Source organism: Chaetomium tenue, assembly GCF_020726465.1.
Source record: "Chaetomium tenue strain MPI-SDFR-AT-0079 chromosome Unknown F5144scaffold_1, whole genome shotgun sequence".
Lineage (NCBI taxonomy): Eukaryota > Fungi > Ascomycota > Sordariomycetes > Sordariales > Chaetomiaceae > Chaetomium > Chaetomium tenue.
Window position 1 is genome coordinate 359,166 of NW_027117329.1, and position 16,364 is coordinate 375,529.

At 55.5% G+C, this 16,364-nt stretch overlaps 3 protein-coding genes across 3 annotated transcripts; 1 reads left to right on the plus strand and 2 right to left on the minus strand.

Annotated features, from left to right (window-relative positions):
• The first annotated feature begins 729 nt into the window (after window positions 1-729).
• Window positions 730-2,192, plus strand: F5144DRAFT_552661 (uncharacterized protein). Its single transcript, XM_066787759.1, has one exon. The coding sequence runs from the start codon at window positions 1,279-1,281 to the stop codon at window positions 1,966-1,968; it is 690 nt and encodes a 229-aa protein (XP_066647629.1). The 5' UTR covers window positions 730-1,278; the 3' UTR covers window positions 1,969-2,192.
• A 73-nt stretch (window positions 2,193-2,265) lies between these two features.
• On the minus strand, window positions 2,266-10,320 carry F5144DRAFT_634566 (polyketide synthase; the record flags this gene model as incomplete). Its single annotated transcript, XM_066792587.1, has 9 exons — window positions 2,266-3,162; window positions 3,222-3,699; window positions 3,758-7,790; window positions 7,848-8,309; window positions 8,375-8,843; window positions 8,910-9,022; window positions 9,082-9,295; window positions 9,354-9,774; window positions 9,830-10,320. Coding segments are annotated over 9 exons (7,578 nt in total), but the record flags the coding sequence as incomplete, so codon positions are not given.
• Window positions 10,321-12,744: 2,424 nt separating this feature from the next.
• F5144DRAFT_616539 (uncharacterized protein) lies at window positions 12,745-16,200 on the minus strand (the record flags this gene model as incomplete). Its single annotated transcript, XM_066791843.1, has 5 exons — window positions 14,807-16,200; window positions 14,476-14,731; window positions 14,391-14,394; window positions 13,561-13,855; window positions 12,745-12,935 (listed from the first exon to the last, which is right to left on the minus strand). The coding sequence occupies exons 1-5, from the start codon at window positions 15,909-15,911 to the stop codon at window positions 12,745-12,747; spliced, it is 1,851 nt and encodes a 616-aa protein (XP_066647631.1). The 5' UTR covers window positions 15,912-16,200.
• Between the last annotated feature and the right edge of the window lie 164 nt (window positions 16,201-16,364).

A 16,364-nucleotide genomic window follows, 5' to 3' on the forward strand; every position in this document is an offset into this window, starting at 1 on the left:
TGCTTGGCACTACGGAGACTTCCCCCACGTGCGTCCACGAACAGATTGATTGGGCACGCCTCCAAACAAGGCCCCGCGGGGCGACAGCCTTGAGGATTCTGCCATGCATCATCAGCTGATGGATGAAAAAATGGATGTGCTGACTGGCCAATGTTGGGGCGCAGGTTTGGTTCTTTTCTTCCTCAAGGCCGCTCAAAATCTGCTGTCCCACCGTGCCCACCTACTACGCAACTCCGATGTACTTGGTAGCTGCCCGTTGTGCTGTTTAATTAGGTAGTGCACATGCTGGGTCGTTACACATTCAGTGCTTGAAGAGCATTTTTGGGGTCATGCTGCGGGGCGACAGCACGGCGGAGACGATGTGTGTTTCGGGGAAGGAGGCACGTGCTTGCCCGAAAACCACTCTGAGGTGCTATCCGTCAAAATCTGCAACTTTTAACGAGGCAAGCACCATACGGCAGTTCTACTGATGCGCGAAACAAAGCCCTCAAGGTATTTGTCGAGTTGCATGCATTGGAAACAACCACCATGTTTCTCCAACGTCTGGACGGCCGATTCCGGACCACAACCTACTTGGTACATGTGGGGGTTCGCGGCCCAAGCTCATGTTCTTAACCAGCCCCTTGATGGGTCGTACACCGCCTCGCGTGCCTGCCTGCCTCAATTGGCGTTGCCAAGGCTGCAAGAAAATGACACCCTCATCTCGGTATTGGATTGATCGTTAGTGATGTCCGATAACGTTAGCCGTCCCGCCGTCGGCGTTGCATATCCCGGCTGCTCGGCTTAAAATCCACGTCGCCCCATCGTTGTATTATGACGATGCACAATTAGGAGTCAAGCTAGGGGTAGCACAAGAACAGCAAGCTCCACATTGAGGAGGTTGGACTCGGTAAAGGAAGCTCACCCTTCTTCAAAGAAGAAACGAAGAAACAGGAGCTTAGCTGAGCTCGAGCTGTTTCATGCAGCCAAGCCCGAGCAAAGCCATTCATGACAGGTTGGCTTACGACATCACATGTCCGCAGTGAACGTCCTATGCTGCGTTACCTGGGGGACAGCCTGCTCGACCAACGAAACAATCGACGATGAACGTTCTGTTCATGATCCATCTTTTGGTGGCGCGGCGGTCCTATCTAGCTATAAAAACGGGGGAAGTTTCGCCGATCTTAACCATTATCTCCAAGCCCACACAAGTATTTTTGCCTTGCAAACAAAACGATACTCAAACCATGTTTTTTGAGCACACATTATAGGGGTCCCGGTGCACCTCCCCCGCACGAGATGGCAGATGCCACGCTAAAACATTTATCGAGTCTTTCCATAGTCTTGACCGATTGGGAAATTCGTCTCTCCTGTATTAAAAACGAAAGCGACTTCTGGCCCGCTATATCCCAACTGCATGTGCTCTCAAAGTTGCAACGGATCAGGATACGATTCGGGTTCATAGCTGCTTCCTCCCTTTACGAGAAGGAGGATCGTTTAGCATCGCAAGAAGCCGGTCTCTTAAAAGAGCAAATGGAAACCATGAACCAGCTATTGCATATTTGTAAGAGCCGCATGACGGGCATTGCCGAGACCATGGCCCAGTGTGGATTTGGCAACAGTGTACCATGTGGAAAGCTTTTTAAACAATTGCCGTCCTGCTCCAGCCATGTGCTGGCCGACATCAGCCTCAAGGAGGTGGCCCAGGGACATTCGGTTTACGAATGGGCGGAGGATAAAAGGCGTCAGTATGAGAAGGACCCCGCCTTTCAGAACAAGAGTCGCGGCGGGTTGGAACGGAAAATCTGGTACGACTTACCCCCAGAGCTGAGAGAATGGGTGGACATGCCGAAGGAAGAGCCTCTGGGCTTTCAACTAAGTTGGGATGATACAATGAGCAACCCAGAATTTCAAAAGAAGCTCTTATGTTGTCTTCGGACATTGCGACGAAACGCCAGGGCCGGAACATATGGGGAACTGTGGTTGTAAAGTGAGCAAACTCAACACCCACCTGATGACACCCAAACCTAGGGGTACTTTTATTTTGAGAAGGAGAAAGAAGTCTGGAGAAATTGCAGCCAGGAGCAGCAGTCACCATGAAGTGGTTTAGAAACATATCTTACCGTATCACGATGAGGGACTGAGCTGTTTCAGAACAAGATGCTAGACATACGCCCATTACCTAGTATAAATAAACAAACCCCTATTACCCCTAACGCCTGCTTCACAACCCTACATCTACTCCTTTGCTAGTTTCTCAGCCAACTTGCCAGCTACCACCCCGCCGAGCTGAATTAACGATCCCGACCCCATGATTTCCAAAACACTAATCACAATGCCAAATACCCGCCTCAACCACCTCCTCAACTCAATCGCCATCAGTGAGTCCAAGCCAATCTGTGCCAGCGTCAACCGTGTGTCAACCTCCTCGCCGCCAGCAACCGGCTTCAAGATCAATTCGTAGATCTTCTCCCCAATCTCACGAGCCAGGAATGCCACAACCTCGGGATCAGCCAGCCGGTTTTTCACACCCTCCCCATCCGAACTGATGATACTATCAAGGAACAGTGCCAGCCGATTTGCCCCAGACGACGAAGTCCTATGTTCTTCATCCGGTCGAATGTTGTGATATCGGCCCATGCGGCGGTCACGGCGCCAGTTGGTGCGGCTGTTGGGGTCGTCGAGGTGCAGGTCCGAGGTGGATCGCAGACCCATGACCACCTGGCTGGGGTTTTCCCAGGATTGGAGAACCGATGCTCCCGGCAGGCTTTCAGGCTTTACCTCCACCTCGATTTTGCTCTTTGCGCCAGCCGCTAGGAGGTTGTGCTCGACAAAGTCGAGGAACTCGTGCTCCCCGAGGGTGTAGAGCCCCTGGGCCTTGATGCTCCGGCGTGCGTGAGCATTCTCGGCCACGTACCCCACGCCGCCGATGGGGCAGATGTTGAGGACGGTGGCTGGGAGGCCGAGCGAGTGGCGGTACTGACAGAAGGCTTCGAGGAAGATGCAGCCTGCCGAGTAGTTGCTCTGCCCAGCCTCGTCGACCACCGTGACCATGGAGCTGGCCACCCAGAAGAAGTCCAGGGGCTGGTCGGCGAGGACGTCGTGCAGGTTCCACGTTCCTCGGACCTTGGGGCCGACTGTCGCGTTCCACTGGGGCCATTTCATGTCCAGAAGTGGTGCGTCCTGATCGTCATGTTAGTCAACGATGATGTTTGATGCTCCGCGGGGAAGTGGATGCTCACGTTCATGACCATGGCGAGCTGAAAGACGCCCCTGACAACCTTGCCGGAGCTGGAAACTGCCGCCAGGATATCTTTTTTGTTCTCCACACTTCCCACCACGACATTGACCGAACAACCCATAGCTCGAAGCTCCTCGAACAGAGCCTTACTCTCGGGGTTTGTCCCTGCACCCCTTGACAGGAAAGTCAAGTTTCTGGCCCCATGTTCCACAAGCCAGCTGGACATGGACGTTCCAAGACCTTTGGCTCCTCCAACTAGAAGGTATGTAGCTTCCGGGTCCAGGGTGACCGACTTGGGCAGCGGGAGCGCGTTAAGGGTGGAGGCATCATCTGGCATGTTGACAACAACTTTGCCAATGTGGCCGGCGTTTTGGAGATGCCGGAAAGCCTGTTCGACTTCGCCCGCCTCAAAGTACGAAACAGGATGCGGCAAACGCAGCCGGCCCTGTTCATACATCTCAACATACTGTGTAAGCAGCCTGTTACATACCACATGGTTAGCAGCTGTCCAAGCCTCAAAGGACACAAGTGACTTACTCGGTGACCTTCCCCGGCCTCTCCGTCAAGTACTGAAACAGATCAACCCCAGCATACGTCCTGTTCGCCAAAAACGGCGCCATATCCAGCCTCCCGGCACCCACCAAATCCCTCTTCCCCAACTCCACCAACATCCCATACTTCGCCACACACCCCCAACTCGCATGCAACAACTCCCCCGACAGCGAATTCAGCACCAAATCCACCCCCCTCCCCCCGGTCTCCCTCATCACCCCCTCCACAAACCCCCCATCCCTCGACCCAAACACCCTCTCCCTCCTCACCCCCCACTCCCCACCACCAACCAACCACTCCACCTTCTCCTCACTCCCCACCGTCACAAACACCTCCACCCCCCCGACCATCCGACAAACCTCCAACGCCGCCAGCCCCACCCCCCCACACGCCGAGTGCACCAGCACCGACATCCCCGGCCTGAGCCGCCCCACCCCCAGCAGCGCATGCATCGCCGTGCCGAAACACACCGGCGCCGCGGCCGCCGCGCCCAGCGGCATGGTGTCCGGGATGCGCGCGACTAGTGCCGCGGGGACGCAGAGCGTGGTGGTGAGCGTGCTGTGCGGGGAGAGGAGCAGGACGCGGTCGCCGGGGCGGAAACGGGTGGCTGCGTGGGAGCCGGTGGAAAGGATGGTGCCGGAGGCTTCGTAGCCGAGTTGGGCGGGGGTGTGGAGAGGGGGGGGGATGGCGCCGGTGGCGAGGAGGATGTCGCGGAAGTTGAGGGCCGCGGAGTGGATGCGGATGAGGACGTGGGTGGGGGGGAGGGAGGGGAGGGAGGGGAGGGCGGTGGTGGTCCAGGTTAGGGAGGGGAGGTGGCCGGGGTGGGGGATGCGGAGGGTTGCGGTGGTTTGGGGGATGGGGTGAGAGGGGGAGGCGGTGGTGGTGGTGGTGGTGGTGATGGTGGTGGTGTCATCGGGGGGTGGAGTTTTCTCGTGAGTGATACTGAAGGGGTGGTATCGGCTGAGGAGGATGGTGCCGTTGTCGATGGCGAACTCGCGGTCCGCGTTGAGGATGTCGCCGTCTTGGGAGTGTTGGACCTTCTTGATGAAGATTTTAGAGATGAGATGGGCAGCATGATGTGCTTCATGCTCGTAGTCGAGCTCGAGAGTGAAGAGCGGAAGACCCAACTCGGCACGGATGGTGCGCATGACGCCGAGGGCTTGGGCACCGCGTGGGTCGCGGCACTTAACCTGGAAGGGAGGAGTGAGCCATAACATGCGGCTGTCCTTGTCCTTGAGATGGCGGAGGAGGACTTGGAATGCCGTAAAGTTGGTCTCCGTCAGGTACCCCTGGTCGAAGAACCGTGTTTCGAGGTCGATGCAGGAGATGATGTCTCGCCTTGCAGGAGGGAGCTCGCCCAAGATGCACGGCAAGACATCCCAGCCTTCACTCTCAAGTCTGGTGATGAGGGACTGTGCAGGCCCGTCGGCAGGGTCCTGGCAAAGAAGCGTAACCTTCCTGTCAGGTTCCGCCTTTTCCTCAACCTTTGGCCTCGACACCATCACAACGGCCATCTGCCACGGCATCTCCCCGTCCGCCACAACAGAATCCACCCCCGTGAACCCGGCTGCCTTGAGCTCCTCATCCCACCGCTCCGGCAAGACATACGGCTCCCAAACCCGGCCGTCCTCCTCCCCAAGCCACCAGCCACTGAAGTTACCAAAGATGAACGTCGGCATCCTCATAACAGTCGACAGCTCCAGCAACAACAGCATCCCATCATCCTTCAGCAGCGGCCGCAAGTTCGCCAGCGTCTCCCTCAAGCACGGCGTGGCATGCACCACATTCGGCGCCACCACCAGGTCATACGACCCAGCCACAAACCCCTGCTCTACCGCATCCCTCGAGATATCAAACGCCTGAAACGACATATTCGGCGCCCCCGCAAACCGCTCCCTCGCCTGCGGAAAGAAACCCGCCGACACATCCGTAAACATATACTCCGCATACCCCGGCATCCCCTCCCCCTCCCCATCATCACCACCACCCCCAACCCGCCCCCTCAACCCCCTCAACAACAACTCCGTCGTCCCCCCCGTCCCCGCCCCCACCTCCAACACCCTCAAATCCGGCCTGGCATGCGCCAGCAGCCGCACAAACCCGCCATAGTCAAACGCGTCCGCGTTATAAATCTCCGCCAGCAGGTCGTCCTGCATCAGCAGGTCGAGCGTGTCGCGCGTGCCGGTGAAGAGGTCTACGGCGTGGTCACTGATGCGTTTGACGCCGCGCGCGCCGGCGTGCGTGCCGGGCAGGGTGAGCAGGTGCGTGTAGGTTTGTTCGAGGAGGGTACGGCGGGCGGGGGCGGGGAGGGTGGTGTAGTGGTGGGGGTTGGGGAGGAGGGGGGTGGGGGAGTGGGTGGTTTGGGTGGCTTGGTGGGTGAGCCAGGCGAGGTATTTGGTGTGGTGGGGCTGGGCGGGCGGGCCGAGGGGGGTGAGTTGGGCAAAGGATTCGAGGATGCAGAGGAGGGTGAGGGTTTCGTTGAGTTCGCGCTCGGTTTGGTTGCTGGGGGGAGGTTTGATGAGGTCGGGGAGGGGGGCGAAGTCCAAGTCGGGGAGCCAGTGGAGGCGGGCGGCCGCGTGGATGTCGAGGGGGCCGTCGTCGCGGGCTGGGGATTCGATGTCGTTGTCGAGGGCGGTCACTTCCAGGCCGGTTATGCGGAGGGTGAGGCGGTTGTCATCGGTGACGCACTCCACGCTGGCGGAGGTGAGGCCCTGTTCGGGGATGATTGCCTTGGTTTGCATCGCGGACGAGCCGTGGGATACTTCGATGTTCTCGATCAGGGTTGGGACTACAAGTTGGCGTAAGTTTCGGACAAGGCCCTGGACGTTGGCCAGAAGGAGCAACTGGATGCAGGCGTCGATAGATGCTGGGTGCATGTGACCGGGATAGGGGCGACCCGTCTCCGTGCTCGGCTCGAGTAGCTTCGCCTGGGCAATGCCCCGAGTTGCGGAGGTTGAAATATTGGCCAGGCGCTGAAACTCGGGTCCAAATACGAGACCGGCGCGGAGTACCGCGTCGTAAAAACGCGTGTTGGTGACTCGACGAGGGAGTTGGTCGTCCCGAAGCATGATCTTTGGCGAGGATGGCTGAAGAAGAGCTGTTGCTTGTCCCTCACAATGCTTTATCCAAGTTGAGCCAGTGTACGAGGCTATGACAAAGTCAAACCACGTCGAGTCGTCCGAATCAGTGAGTCTTTGCTGGCGTAGCGCCGTCACCACTTCCACCGGCTCATTGTCCGTCAGCACCAGAGCCGTGCGGGCAACAACGTGACGCAGGCGATAGCCCAGCTGGCTGCCCGTGACCTGTCGGACCGCTTCACCAGCAATGGCTATGTAGGCGGCAAAGGGGAAAACCACATCCTGGCGTACTTTGTGGTCACTAAGCCATGGGACGTTCTCCAAGTTCAGCAAGTTGCGCCATTGCGGGGCCGTGTCCGGGGTTTCGACCACGCGGGTGCCGAGAAGGCAGTGTTGCGGAAAGCGGCGGGTTCTCCAGGCCTTAGACAACCGATTCTCATACCAGAAGGGGCCGGCGCTGTGGTCCCAGGGATAAGTTGGCAGTCCAGCGAGAGCTTTGCTGCCGGACGGGAAAAGGGGCTGCCAGTTAACGGGGACTGACTCTTGGTAAAGACTTCCTAAGGCGGATAAGAAGCTAACCGCACTGTCCTTGCCGCGGATTTGTGCCGGTATGTATTTGCAGGGCTTAGAGGCGGCTTCGCAGATTTGGCGAAGAGGGCCGGCGAGTGCTGAATGCGGCCCGATCTCTAACAGGATATTTGAACAATTGACTTCACTATTGTGAGCAAGAAGGTTTGACACGGCGTCGCTGAACCTAACAGGGGAGACCAAGTTTATGACCCAGTAGTAAGGAGAAGCAAGCGGTGTCCCGTTCCTAATTGGCTTCGTGGTGACACTGGAGAAGAACACGGCGCCTGGCTCGTTCTGATCGCCGTCCGAGGACAAGTGGTCCTCGCCTTGGAGAAGGTCGAGATACTCCGCTGCAAGTGCAGCCATGTGGTCTAAGGGGCCGTTAGTCACCACGAGCGGCATAAGGAAGCATGGAGGAAGGTATTTACGAGAATGGTAGGCCACATCAACCTTCAAGGTTCGGGCTAATACCTCGGGGTACTCCGCTAGAATAGATGCCAGAGTCTTCTGGACTGCTTTCGTGTCCCCGGATATTGTCGTGCTCGATGGACTGTTTTCGCAGGCCACACACGAGCCGGGCTGTAAGAATCGTGAGACCTCCCCAGCTCCAAGTCCTACAGCCGCCATTGCCCCTCCCGGAAGCGCCGCGTTGCCGTGGGAACTGACATAACCGCGATAGTAGGCAAGAGTGATGGCGTATTCCAATGGTATGTACCCCGAAGCGTAGGCAGCTGCAATTTCACCACTCGAGTGGCCCACAACGGCCGTCGGAGTAATGTTGAGACGGCCAAGGTGGCGAACCAGGGCAATCTGTAAGGCCGTGGACAATGGCTGTGCAAGCTCTGCGCGGTGGATTTGGCTTGTCCCTTCAGGTTTGAGAATTTCGTCTGCTTAAGAATTAGTATCGACAACAAGGAAAGACACCCCTTCCGCCCGACAACAGGATCAAACCTACCGAGGATTGACCACTTGGGGGGGATTCGTAGGCCCTGCAGAATTTCGTCCATGCGGATGATATCCTCTCGGAAGGAGGCGCTGGTTAGAATGAGCTCCCGGCCCATCTGGGGCCATTGTGCCCCCTGTCCACTGAACACCATGGTGATCTGGGGAGCAGATCCCACGGCCTTGGCCTGCGTTGACATCTCACAAACCTTTCCGTCCTGAACGATGGCGAAAGCTCTGTGTGGAAGATGCTCCCGATGCAGAGCAAGGGTGTAAGCGGCATTCTTGGAGCGACCCGGGTGTCTGACCGTGTATTCTTCGAAAGAATCCATGTGTTTGCGCAGCGATGTTGCTGAGTTAGCGGAGAAAAGAAGCAAGTCAGGCTGAGAAGCCGTCTTCAGACCATAGCCGTTCACCCCATTGACCCCGTTGACAACCGGGTTGGTGGTATGTAAATATTGGGCCCAGGAGTCGACAATAGCCTGGTGAATCAAAGTTAATGTTTAGATGTCCCTTATACCTCAAACAAATTGGTATTGGAGACTTACATGCGCATTGGAGCCGCCGATACCGAAGGAATTGACGCTAATTCTCTCGGCACGATTCTTGGGAAAGGCGGTGGGCTTGAGGGGGACGACCAACTTCTTTTCCGTGAACGGAACTGCATCGTACAAGTGTGTTAGCATGAGGCAGTCGAAGAAAGCGGGTTGTGGTACGCACTTTGCGGGTTGGGATTCAGAAACTTAATGTTCGGTGGGATGGTGCGGTGTTCTAGCGCGAGAACGGCTTTGATCAAGCTTGTGAGCCCGGAGGAGCCCTCAGAATGGCCCACGTTGGGCTTTACCGACCCGATGTACACGCCGTCGTTGCCAAAGACATTGCCAACTGCTCGTGTTTCTGTTGGGTCACCTACTGGGGTACCGGTCCCGTGGCACTATGAAGTTGGGGGATTAGGATAATTATGTTCGAATGGGGCTCAAGGTCATACGCACCTCGACAAAAGCGGTTTCAGACGGGTTTAGGTGGGCTTGCTGGTAGACCTGTCGCAAAAGAGCTTCGTGGGCTTCCCCATTTGGACTCGTAAGCCCCTGGCTTCTACCATCGTTGTTGGAGCCGGTGTTGCGGATCACGGCTCTGATGGGGTTGCCGTCACGGAGGGCATCGCCAAGGCGTTTGATGTAGACAGCCGTGATGCCCTCGGCTCTCGCGAAACCGTTCGCGGCGGCATCAAAGGTCTTGCAAGAGGCATCCGGAGATAGGACACCCTCGTTAAAGAATACAGCCGTGGTCGTTGGAGTCATGATAAGGCTGGTGCCGCAAACAATGGCGGCCGAGGTATCCCCTGACTGCAATGCCCGGCATGCATCGTGGAGCGCCACAAGCGAGGCGGAGCAACCAGTCTTGACGACCAAACTAATTAGGGACAGGTCAGAACTAGAAGCGGAACCGGGGCTTGGACGATGCTCACCTTGGGCCACGCAAATCAAATTCGTATGAAACACGGTTGGCTTGGACGAGGTCCCCAGATCCCATCATCGAATAATTGCCCATGCTCTGAACGTCCTTTGTCGTCATCTCGTACCAGTCTTGGCCAAAGGTGCCGACGTAACATCCAATAGCCTGGCCGCGGTACTTGACCTCACCCGCATCCTCGAAGGTCTCCCGGACAACTTCGAGAAGCAGCCGCTGCTGTGGGTCACAGCGCTCAATCTCGCTCTTGGACAAGGAAAAGAAGGATGTGTCAAGACGAGCAAGATCATCGTTGAGAAAGTAACCGTGCCTCGTAGGGATAGCTCCTTGGCCGGACAGCGAGGCATCGAAGCCATCGATGGCAAACCGGCTTTCAGGAATCTCACTCCGGGCATCCTTGCCGTTGATTAGCAGGTCCCAGAAATCCTCACCGTTCTGAATACCACCCGGGAGGCGAAGGCCAAGTCCACAAATTGCGATGGGTTCAGGTGTGTTTGGTTTCGGTTGGTGTGGTATGGTGGACTCGCCAACCGGGTTCCGGTCACTTCCATTCAAGAGAGGGTCAGTAGAGATAGCGCCATTGGTGATGGGTCCATTGGATGAGATGGCCATGGCTGCGGTGGAATTGGTGAAGAGTGTAACAATGTAGGGAAGGGTTGTCTTTGTTAGAGTGAGCCGATGAAGCGCCTGAGTAGGAACATGAAATACACGGGCTTTGCGTTCGAGCATACCATACTTAGGTTGCTTATATAACTTGACTCTCCTCCCTCTCAACTCCTTTAGCGGCCAGGTGAATTCTGAGTAAGGCACTAGCCGATCATCCACACCCGTTAGCCCGAATAATGTTGTTCTTACATTTCCTGGGACCTCAGCAGCCATCTCCGTGCTTGTCACTGACACTAGAGCCTAGGCGGGCCTTGACAGTCCGACATGTTTCGGCTTCCCAAGACTTTGAGGCTCAACAAGCCGCTCGGTCACACAAGTAGAATATTCGTAATAAGTAACCAGAAGTGTATCTCTTCCTTGTTTATGAGCCGTACCTCGCCGTGTTTGCCCCTAACGCTCCGTTAGTAGATTTCCTTTACGTATTCCCGCACCTTCGCTTCTCTTTGTGAGTTACTTTAGCTCCGCGCCCGTGTCTAACCGCCACCGTATCTAACCATTAAAGTTGATCTTTTGTGTCCGTCTCAGAAAGATCCATGCCTACACAATCACAATCCAGTCAGTCAAGAGGTCAGCTCCCGGCAATGGATCACAACGACGCTAAATACTGCGATAGGGCTCCCAGCTGCTTGGCAACCATGTGCATTGCGCGACTATTCCTCTCTCAGACATCCCCACAGTAGTAGACTGGAAATGGGACCAACAGCGTTGTCACGCTGCGTTAGCTTTGTTAAGCCACCAACGAGCCTCCCTGCCGAGCGTGTGTGACCCTCAGCCCTAAGGTATTGTGATGGGGATGTCCTACGCGGAGAGACGTCTCACGGGACACGCACAACTGTCGTGTTATCATCTTCTAACACAAGTTGGTAATAGTACCCCGGGCTCGATTTCCCGTCTTGGAAACGACGTGCTTGATCCATGGCACAGATGCCGCACCTTTCACTAGTACGCCTACCCCCCCACGCCGCCCAAACAATACCAAGCAGGCTTATCAAATAGCCGGATCCACCTGTTTACAGGTCCGGCCATGTATGTGCTGTGATATTTACTTCTACTCCAATGGATCAATGCACGAGTCATGGACCACAGCCTTACTTCCACCATCATTCTTCTTTAGGAATATGTAGTCGGAGTTCAGCGTTTTGTCAACACCCCTTGCCACAGTCTCAGACCTTATGCGAGTCATGGCCTCCCAAAGCAGCAGCTTCCGAACCTCCGCGCCCCTAAGACCGCATGCGTCAATGTTTGATACGGAATTTAATTCATGCTGCATGCAGCCTTCGGCCCAAACCTTGTTCCTCCCTGCTCGCACAGCCCACACAGCCCAACACTAACACCCACGCCGGCTTCATCGGCCCCTGTCACCACGCTATTTTCCTCCGAATGCCCTCCCATTCGCTCGTTTTTTCGTGATCCGAAGGAAAGTCCCACCATCACGGTCCCCGCCCATTCCAGACGACGTTCAGTCTTTTTCTAGGCCCTTCACACCTCCACACGCACCATCCAATTCAGTGCTCGGCAGTCCGTTCCCAAAGCCGAGTTGGTGCTTGTTGGCCACGCTCCCCACAGCACGCCCATTGACCGACCGAAATGGGGCGTCTATTGGCTCCCTGGATGTGACGGAGAGTGGCAAAGTCCACGCGGTATATTCGGTTTCGTCAGGTCTCGGTTCGAGGAGGGAGCCGGGAGGGGGGGCTTAAACCGAGTTCACAGCAGGGCCTAAATCCCTGACAACACGGCGGGGAGCTTGGAAAGGCCTAGCCAAGGTTATCGTGAGGGGGAACACAAAGTACCTGGGGCATGAAGGCCGAGGGAATCCCGAGTCGAGCGGGGCAGCGATGGACTCGGGCTTGTCCTCAGCATTTCTTTTCCCACCTCTGTCGTTTCCGGGCAGGCTTCACAGCACCCAAGCCCACATACACTTACAATGATGCGTTTTGCGTGTTCCTTATTCTCAGCTTTCCAACAATATTTCAAGCCAGAGATATAGAAAGCGGGGTGCAGATCAACACTGGGACATCGACTGGAGTCCCAAGTTTTCGCTTGCTTGCGTGTCAAGTGCACTCGGAACAAAACAAGGCCGGGTCTTGGGCGGTCAGAAACGTCAACTGATGTACGGGTTATAAAGAGTCAGCCACGTTACGGGATTTAAAGACATGCATAATACTGGCACAGTGATATCAATCCCTAGGTATTCTTTTCATCGGGTCGTTCCTATCGGGGTTCTCCTCCTCTTGAGCTCACAGTTTTTCATGCCCACTCTTCCCCCTCTTCGGCCTTCTTCCCCTCTCTGGCTGGTCCATCGCCCGAAGCCAACACCGGAACCCTCAGTTCGGGGTGCGGGACGCAAGCGAGGAACTTGAAGGTAGGTATGGTGTACCCAGGCTCAGTCTGGCGCTCGAAAAGCTCCCGCAGTTTGGCACCTTGTACCAATAGGTCGGCTGAAAAAAAAAGGTTCCCAGATGTCCCGATCATTCTCATTAGCCTCGGGGGAGGTAGCACAGAACCCCTCAATTCTCTCTCTCTGCTCTGGAGGGAGCCGGGAGTCGTCTCGGAGTGACATGAACTCATCGATCAGGTAGACCTCCTTCAAGTTCGGTATCTGGGAGGGCCACAGGCGATGAATAACATCCCATTGACAGTAATGTTTCTCACAGCACTGTTTCTTAACACAGCCTTCCACAAAAGAATCGTGCAGACCATGGATCAAGACGATTCGCTCTATCGTCTCGAGGGGCGCGCAATATTTCGACTTTTCCGACAAGGACTGGAAATATGAAAGCCCCGCGACATCTTGGCGCCGTGGGCTAGTAAGGCCGTTGCCCAGAGAAACTTCGGTGATGTGGTACCTCCCTCGCCGTTTCGGGAACTTTTGGTCAGTGGTAGAATACAAGAAGGGCTCTAGGGGTGGCTCTAGGGGTGTGCCCCATTTCCTGGGACGAGGGTAAGAAAAAGAATAAAGGGCCTTGGTGTAGTCGAGGGGAAACACCAGAGCAGGCACTCGATTTCCCCAGCGCTCAAATGTGGGGAGATCTACGCGCTTCATGACCTGGCGGGCATCACGACAAACCGAAGCAATATTTTGGATCTGCCAGTAGATTGAAGAGCAGAATAGGCGCCTTTGCTTAAATTCGTCAAAGTCAACTGGCGGACGATATCGACGATCCATGACCATGGCTGGCATCATATAAGACTCATAACCTTCTTCGTCTGGGTCCAACATCATCCCCAGAGTTTCCATTGATGGCTCTGTAAATATCGCCCTCTCCCAAATAGTCTCTTGGACATCCTGGGGGAGGGCTTTAAAGAACGAAAAAGATGACCTGGATGACATGGCGAGGGGGTTGAATGCCGTGTGTGCCTGTAGTTTCTAGTTGTGTATGGTTTAGCTTCGTAAGACAGGGTGGGTTGGGTTTCAATGCAGCTGCTGTGTTTTAATATTTGATGACAAGATGGGTAGGGTACCTAGCTATTCAATCGAATAGTCACTGCTAATTACGGGGAATCATTGATGTCACTTGTCCCATATCAGTGATGCAGCTAGTGTCGTGCTGTTGACCCCGGACAAAGATGGCCACGAAGCGGAAATGATATCTTTGTCTTCAGGTACGGTTCCTGTCCGATCCGGCGAATAGCCTTACCACTAGGGACTGGATTGAGGACTGGAAAGAAGTGAACGAAGGCATCAGTCTAATCAATGATGACAGAAATCATTACTACCAACCAAAGTTTGATTCACTACTACCACCATAACGGCGCGAAGATGCCAAGAGGTATAACGGACTACTTCATTCACATTGATACCGAAATGGGCTTGCTTAATTATAAGAAGACACAGCGCGTATAGAGGTAGTAAGTGGAACGGTGGGCCTCAAAAGAATTTGTTGACTTTGAACATGGCTACCACTTATATAGTACTATTAAAACATGAAGCAAAAGAAAACCACCTTCATCTAATTCTTGGCCTCCATAGCGTTGAACCAGTCATGTTGAGCTTCAGCGAATTGCCTCGACGCCCAGTGGAGAGGGAGTGTAACCAAGGAAATCCAGGACCCGAGCCCTATCGCCTCGAGTCCTCGCTCACAATCGTAACAGTCCTTTACTGACGAGTGGGCGCCAGAATCAAGCACACAAGCAAGAATTTTCACCTGGATGTGCCCCTCGACCCCAACTTCCTTCCTGATTGAGGACAGCTGCTTTTCCAGAAGATCAGCCCAACGAAACACATCCTGCTCACCTAACGCCGCTTCCGGGGCCCATCAGCCATCGGACTTGGAATGGTCTATTTCAAAGAAGGAAGCAGAGTCCCCACGGAACTTGGGCACACTTCCAGCGGGCACATGGGGCTCAGCGGGCGCCAGGTCTGCATCAAGTAGATACAGCGTATGAAGTTTGGGGTGGCGGGTTACCACGTCCACCAGGTGCTTCTTAAAGACTGCACAGCAAGGCGTCGGGGGCTTCTCCCTGTCGTTGGTATTGGTATTGGTGTTGTCGGCGTTAGTGTCGTGGTTCTCCCGCTCGGCGAAGAGATTCTTGCAATATCTACTGTCCCACATCACCGCCAACTCCTCGCAGTGCGCCATAGCAGGAATCAGCCCCCGGTCCCCCCGAACCATCCCCTTTTTCCCTAGGGCCCCTTTCGCCGGCCCGCCGTCTTCCAACATCAGCGCATCCTCCAACTCCAGCCCCGGTACAAGGACCGGATGCTGGTGCTCATCCTCCGTCACGCCCGGAGAGTACCTCCCATAACCCCAGAAACAACACACGCCATCCCGTAGATCGACCCACCTCTCGGGCGGGCCCAGCCACCGCTTCAGATCGGTGAACGCCTGCCTAGCCTCTTGGCACGATGACGCGATGCGGTACACCTCGTCCTTTGCCAGCCACCCGCTATCGTAGGCGGCCAGGGCCATCGGGGTGCCGGGCAGGTACAGATTGGTCTTGGCTATGGCGGTGTGGCGCGGTGTGGCCAGAATGGAGAAGCGCGCGGCCCGGTCTAAGGCGACAGATTTCGCGTTTTCGGCCGTCTGGTCGGGGATTAGAGGCGGGACCGGAGGCTCGTTGGCCTGGTCCGGGCCGTCCTTGCTCTCGAGGTCGCCGGGGTTCTTGTTGAGGTCTCCCGGCTCGCGAATGCGGTAGAGCCGGATATGGAGAGGGCGCCAGGTGTCGGGGGTGTTGTTGTTACGAGAGGGGGTGAGGGGGGCGAGCAGGGCGGTGGTCCAGATCAGTTTGCGGAGTTCAAAGGGGAGGGAACTGAAGAGGGAGAAGTGGGTGGTTTTGCTTCCGGAGCCGGTTGTGGTGGTGGGAGTGGGGGTGGTGGAATCCATGTTTTGGCGAGGCGAACGAGGTGGTGTCTGATGGGGTTGGGTTGGTCTCTGTTGATTTACTTGGTTGTTGTGGTCTTTGGTGTGTGGCATTGTTTATGGAATGTGAGGATTGATCGTAAGATGGCGATGAGAAGGGAATTTATATGATCTTACTGCAAGGAGCGTTGTTTCACAAAGACCTTGTTGTTGTAGATGCAAAACAAAGACGAGGGATCGGGGAATCCATTGTTTTCCCTTGTATGAGTCGATGCGTATAATGCATTGATTGTTTGTTTTTCGAGTCGAAGAAGATTCATCGGCAATGAGTCCCATTGCAAACAATATAGGAGCGGAGAGATTATAATAGTTCGCGGTGCGCACCGTAAGCGGGAGAGAATGGCACAGTTCAAGGCGGGCATGTTTGTTCTAATTCGCTGTAGCTGAAGCATGTGCTGGAATTAAGCTTAACGTGATCCACCCCCAAGCGACGCACTTTTCCACGCGTCACACATTTCCATCTGCTACACAGCATTTCTCCGCGACCAGCAATGGCAACTCGCTGTA

Coding starts and splice junctions, on each gene's coding strand:
- F5144DRAFT_552661 (XM_066787759.1), top strand. CDS start 1,279: ATGGCAGATGCCACGCTAAAACATTTATCGAGTCTTTCCATAGTCTTG.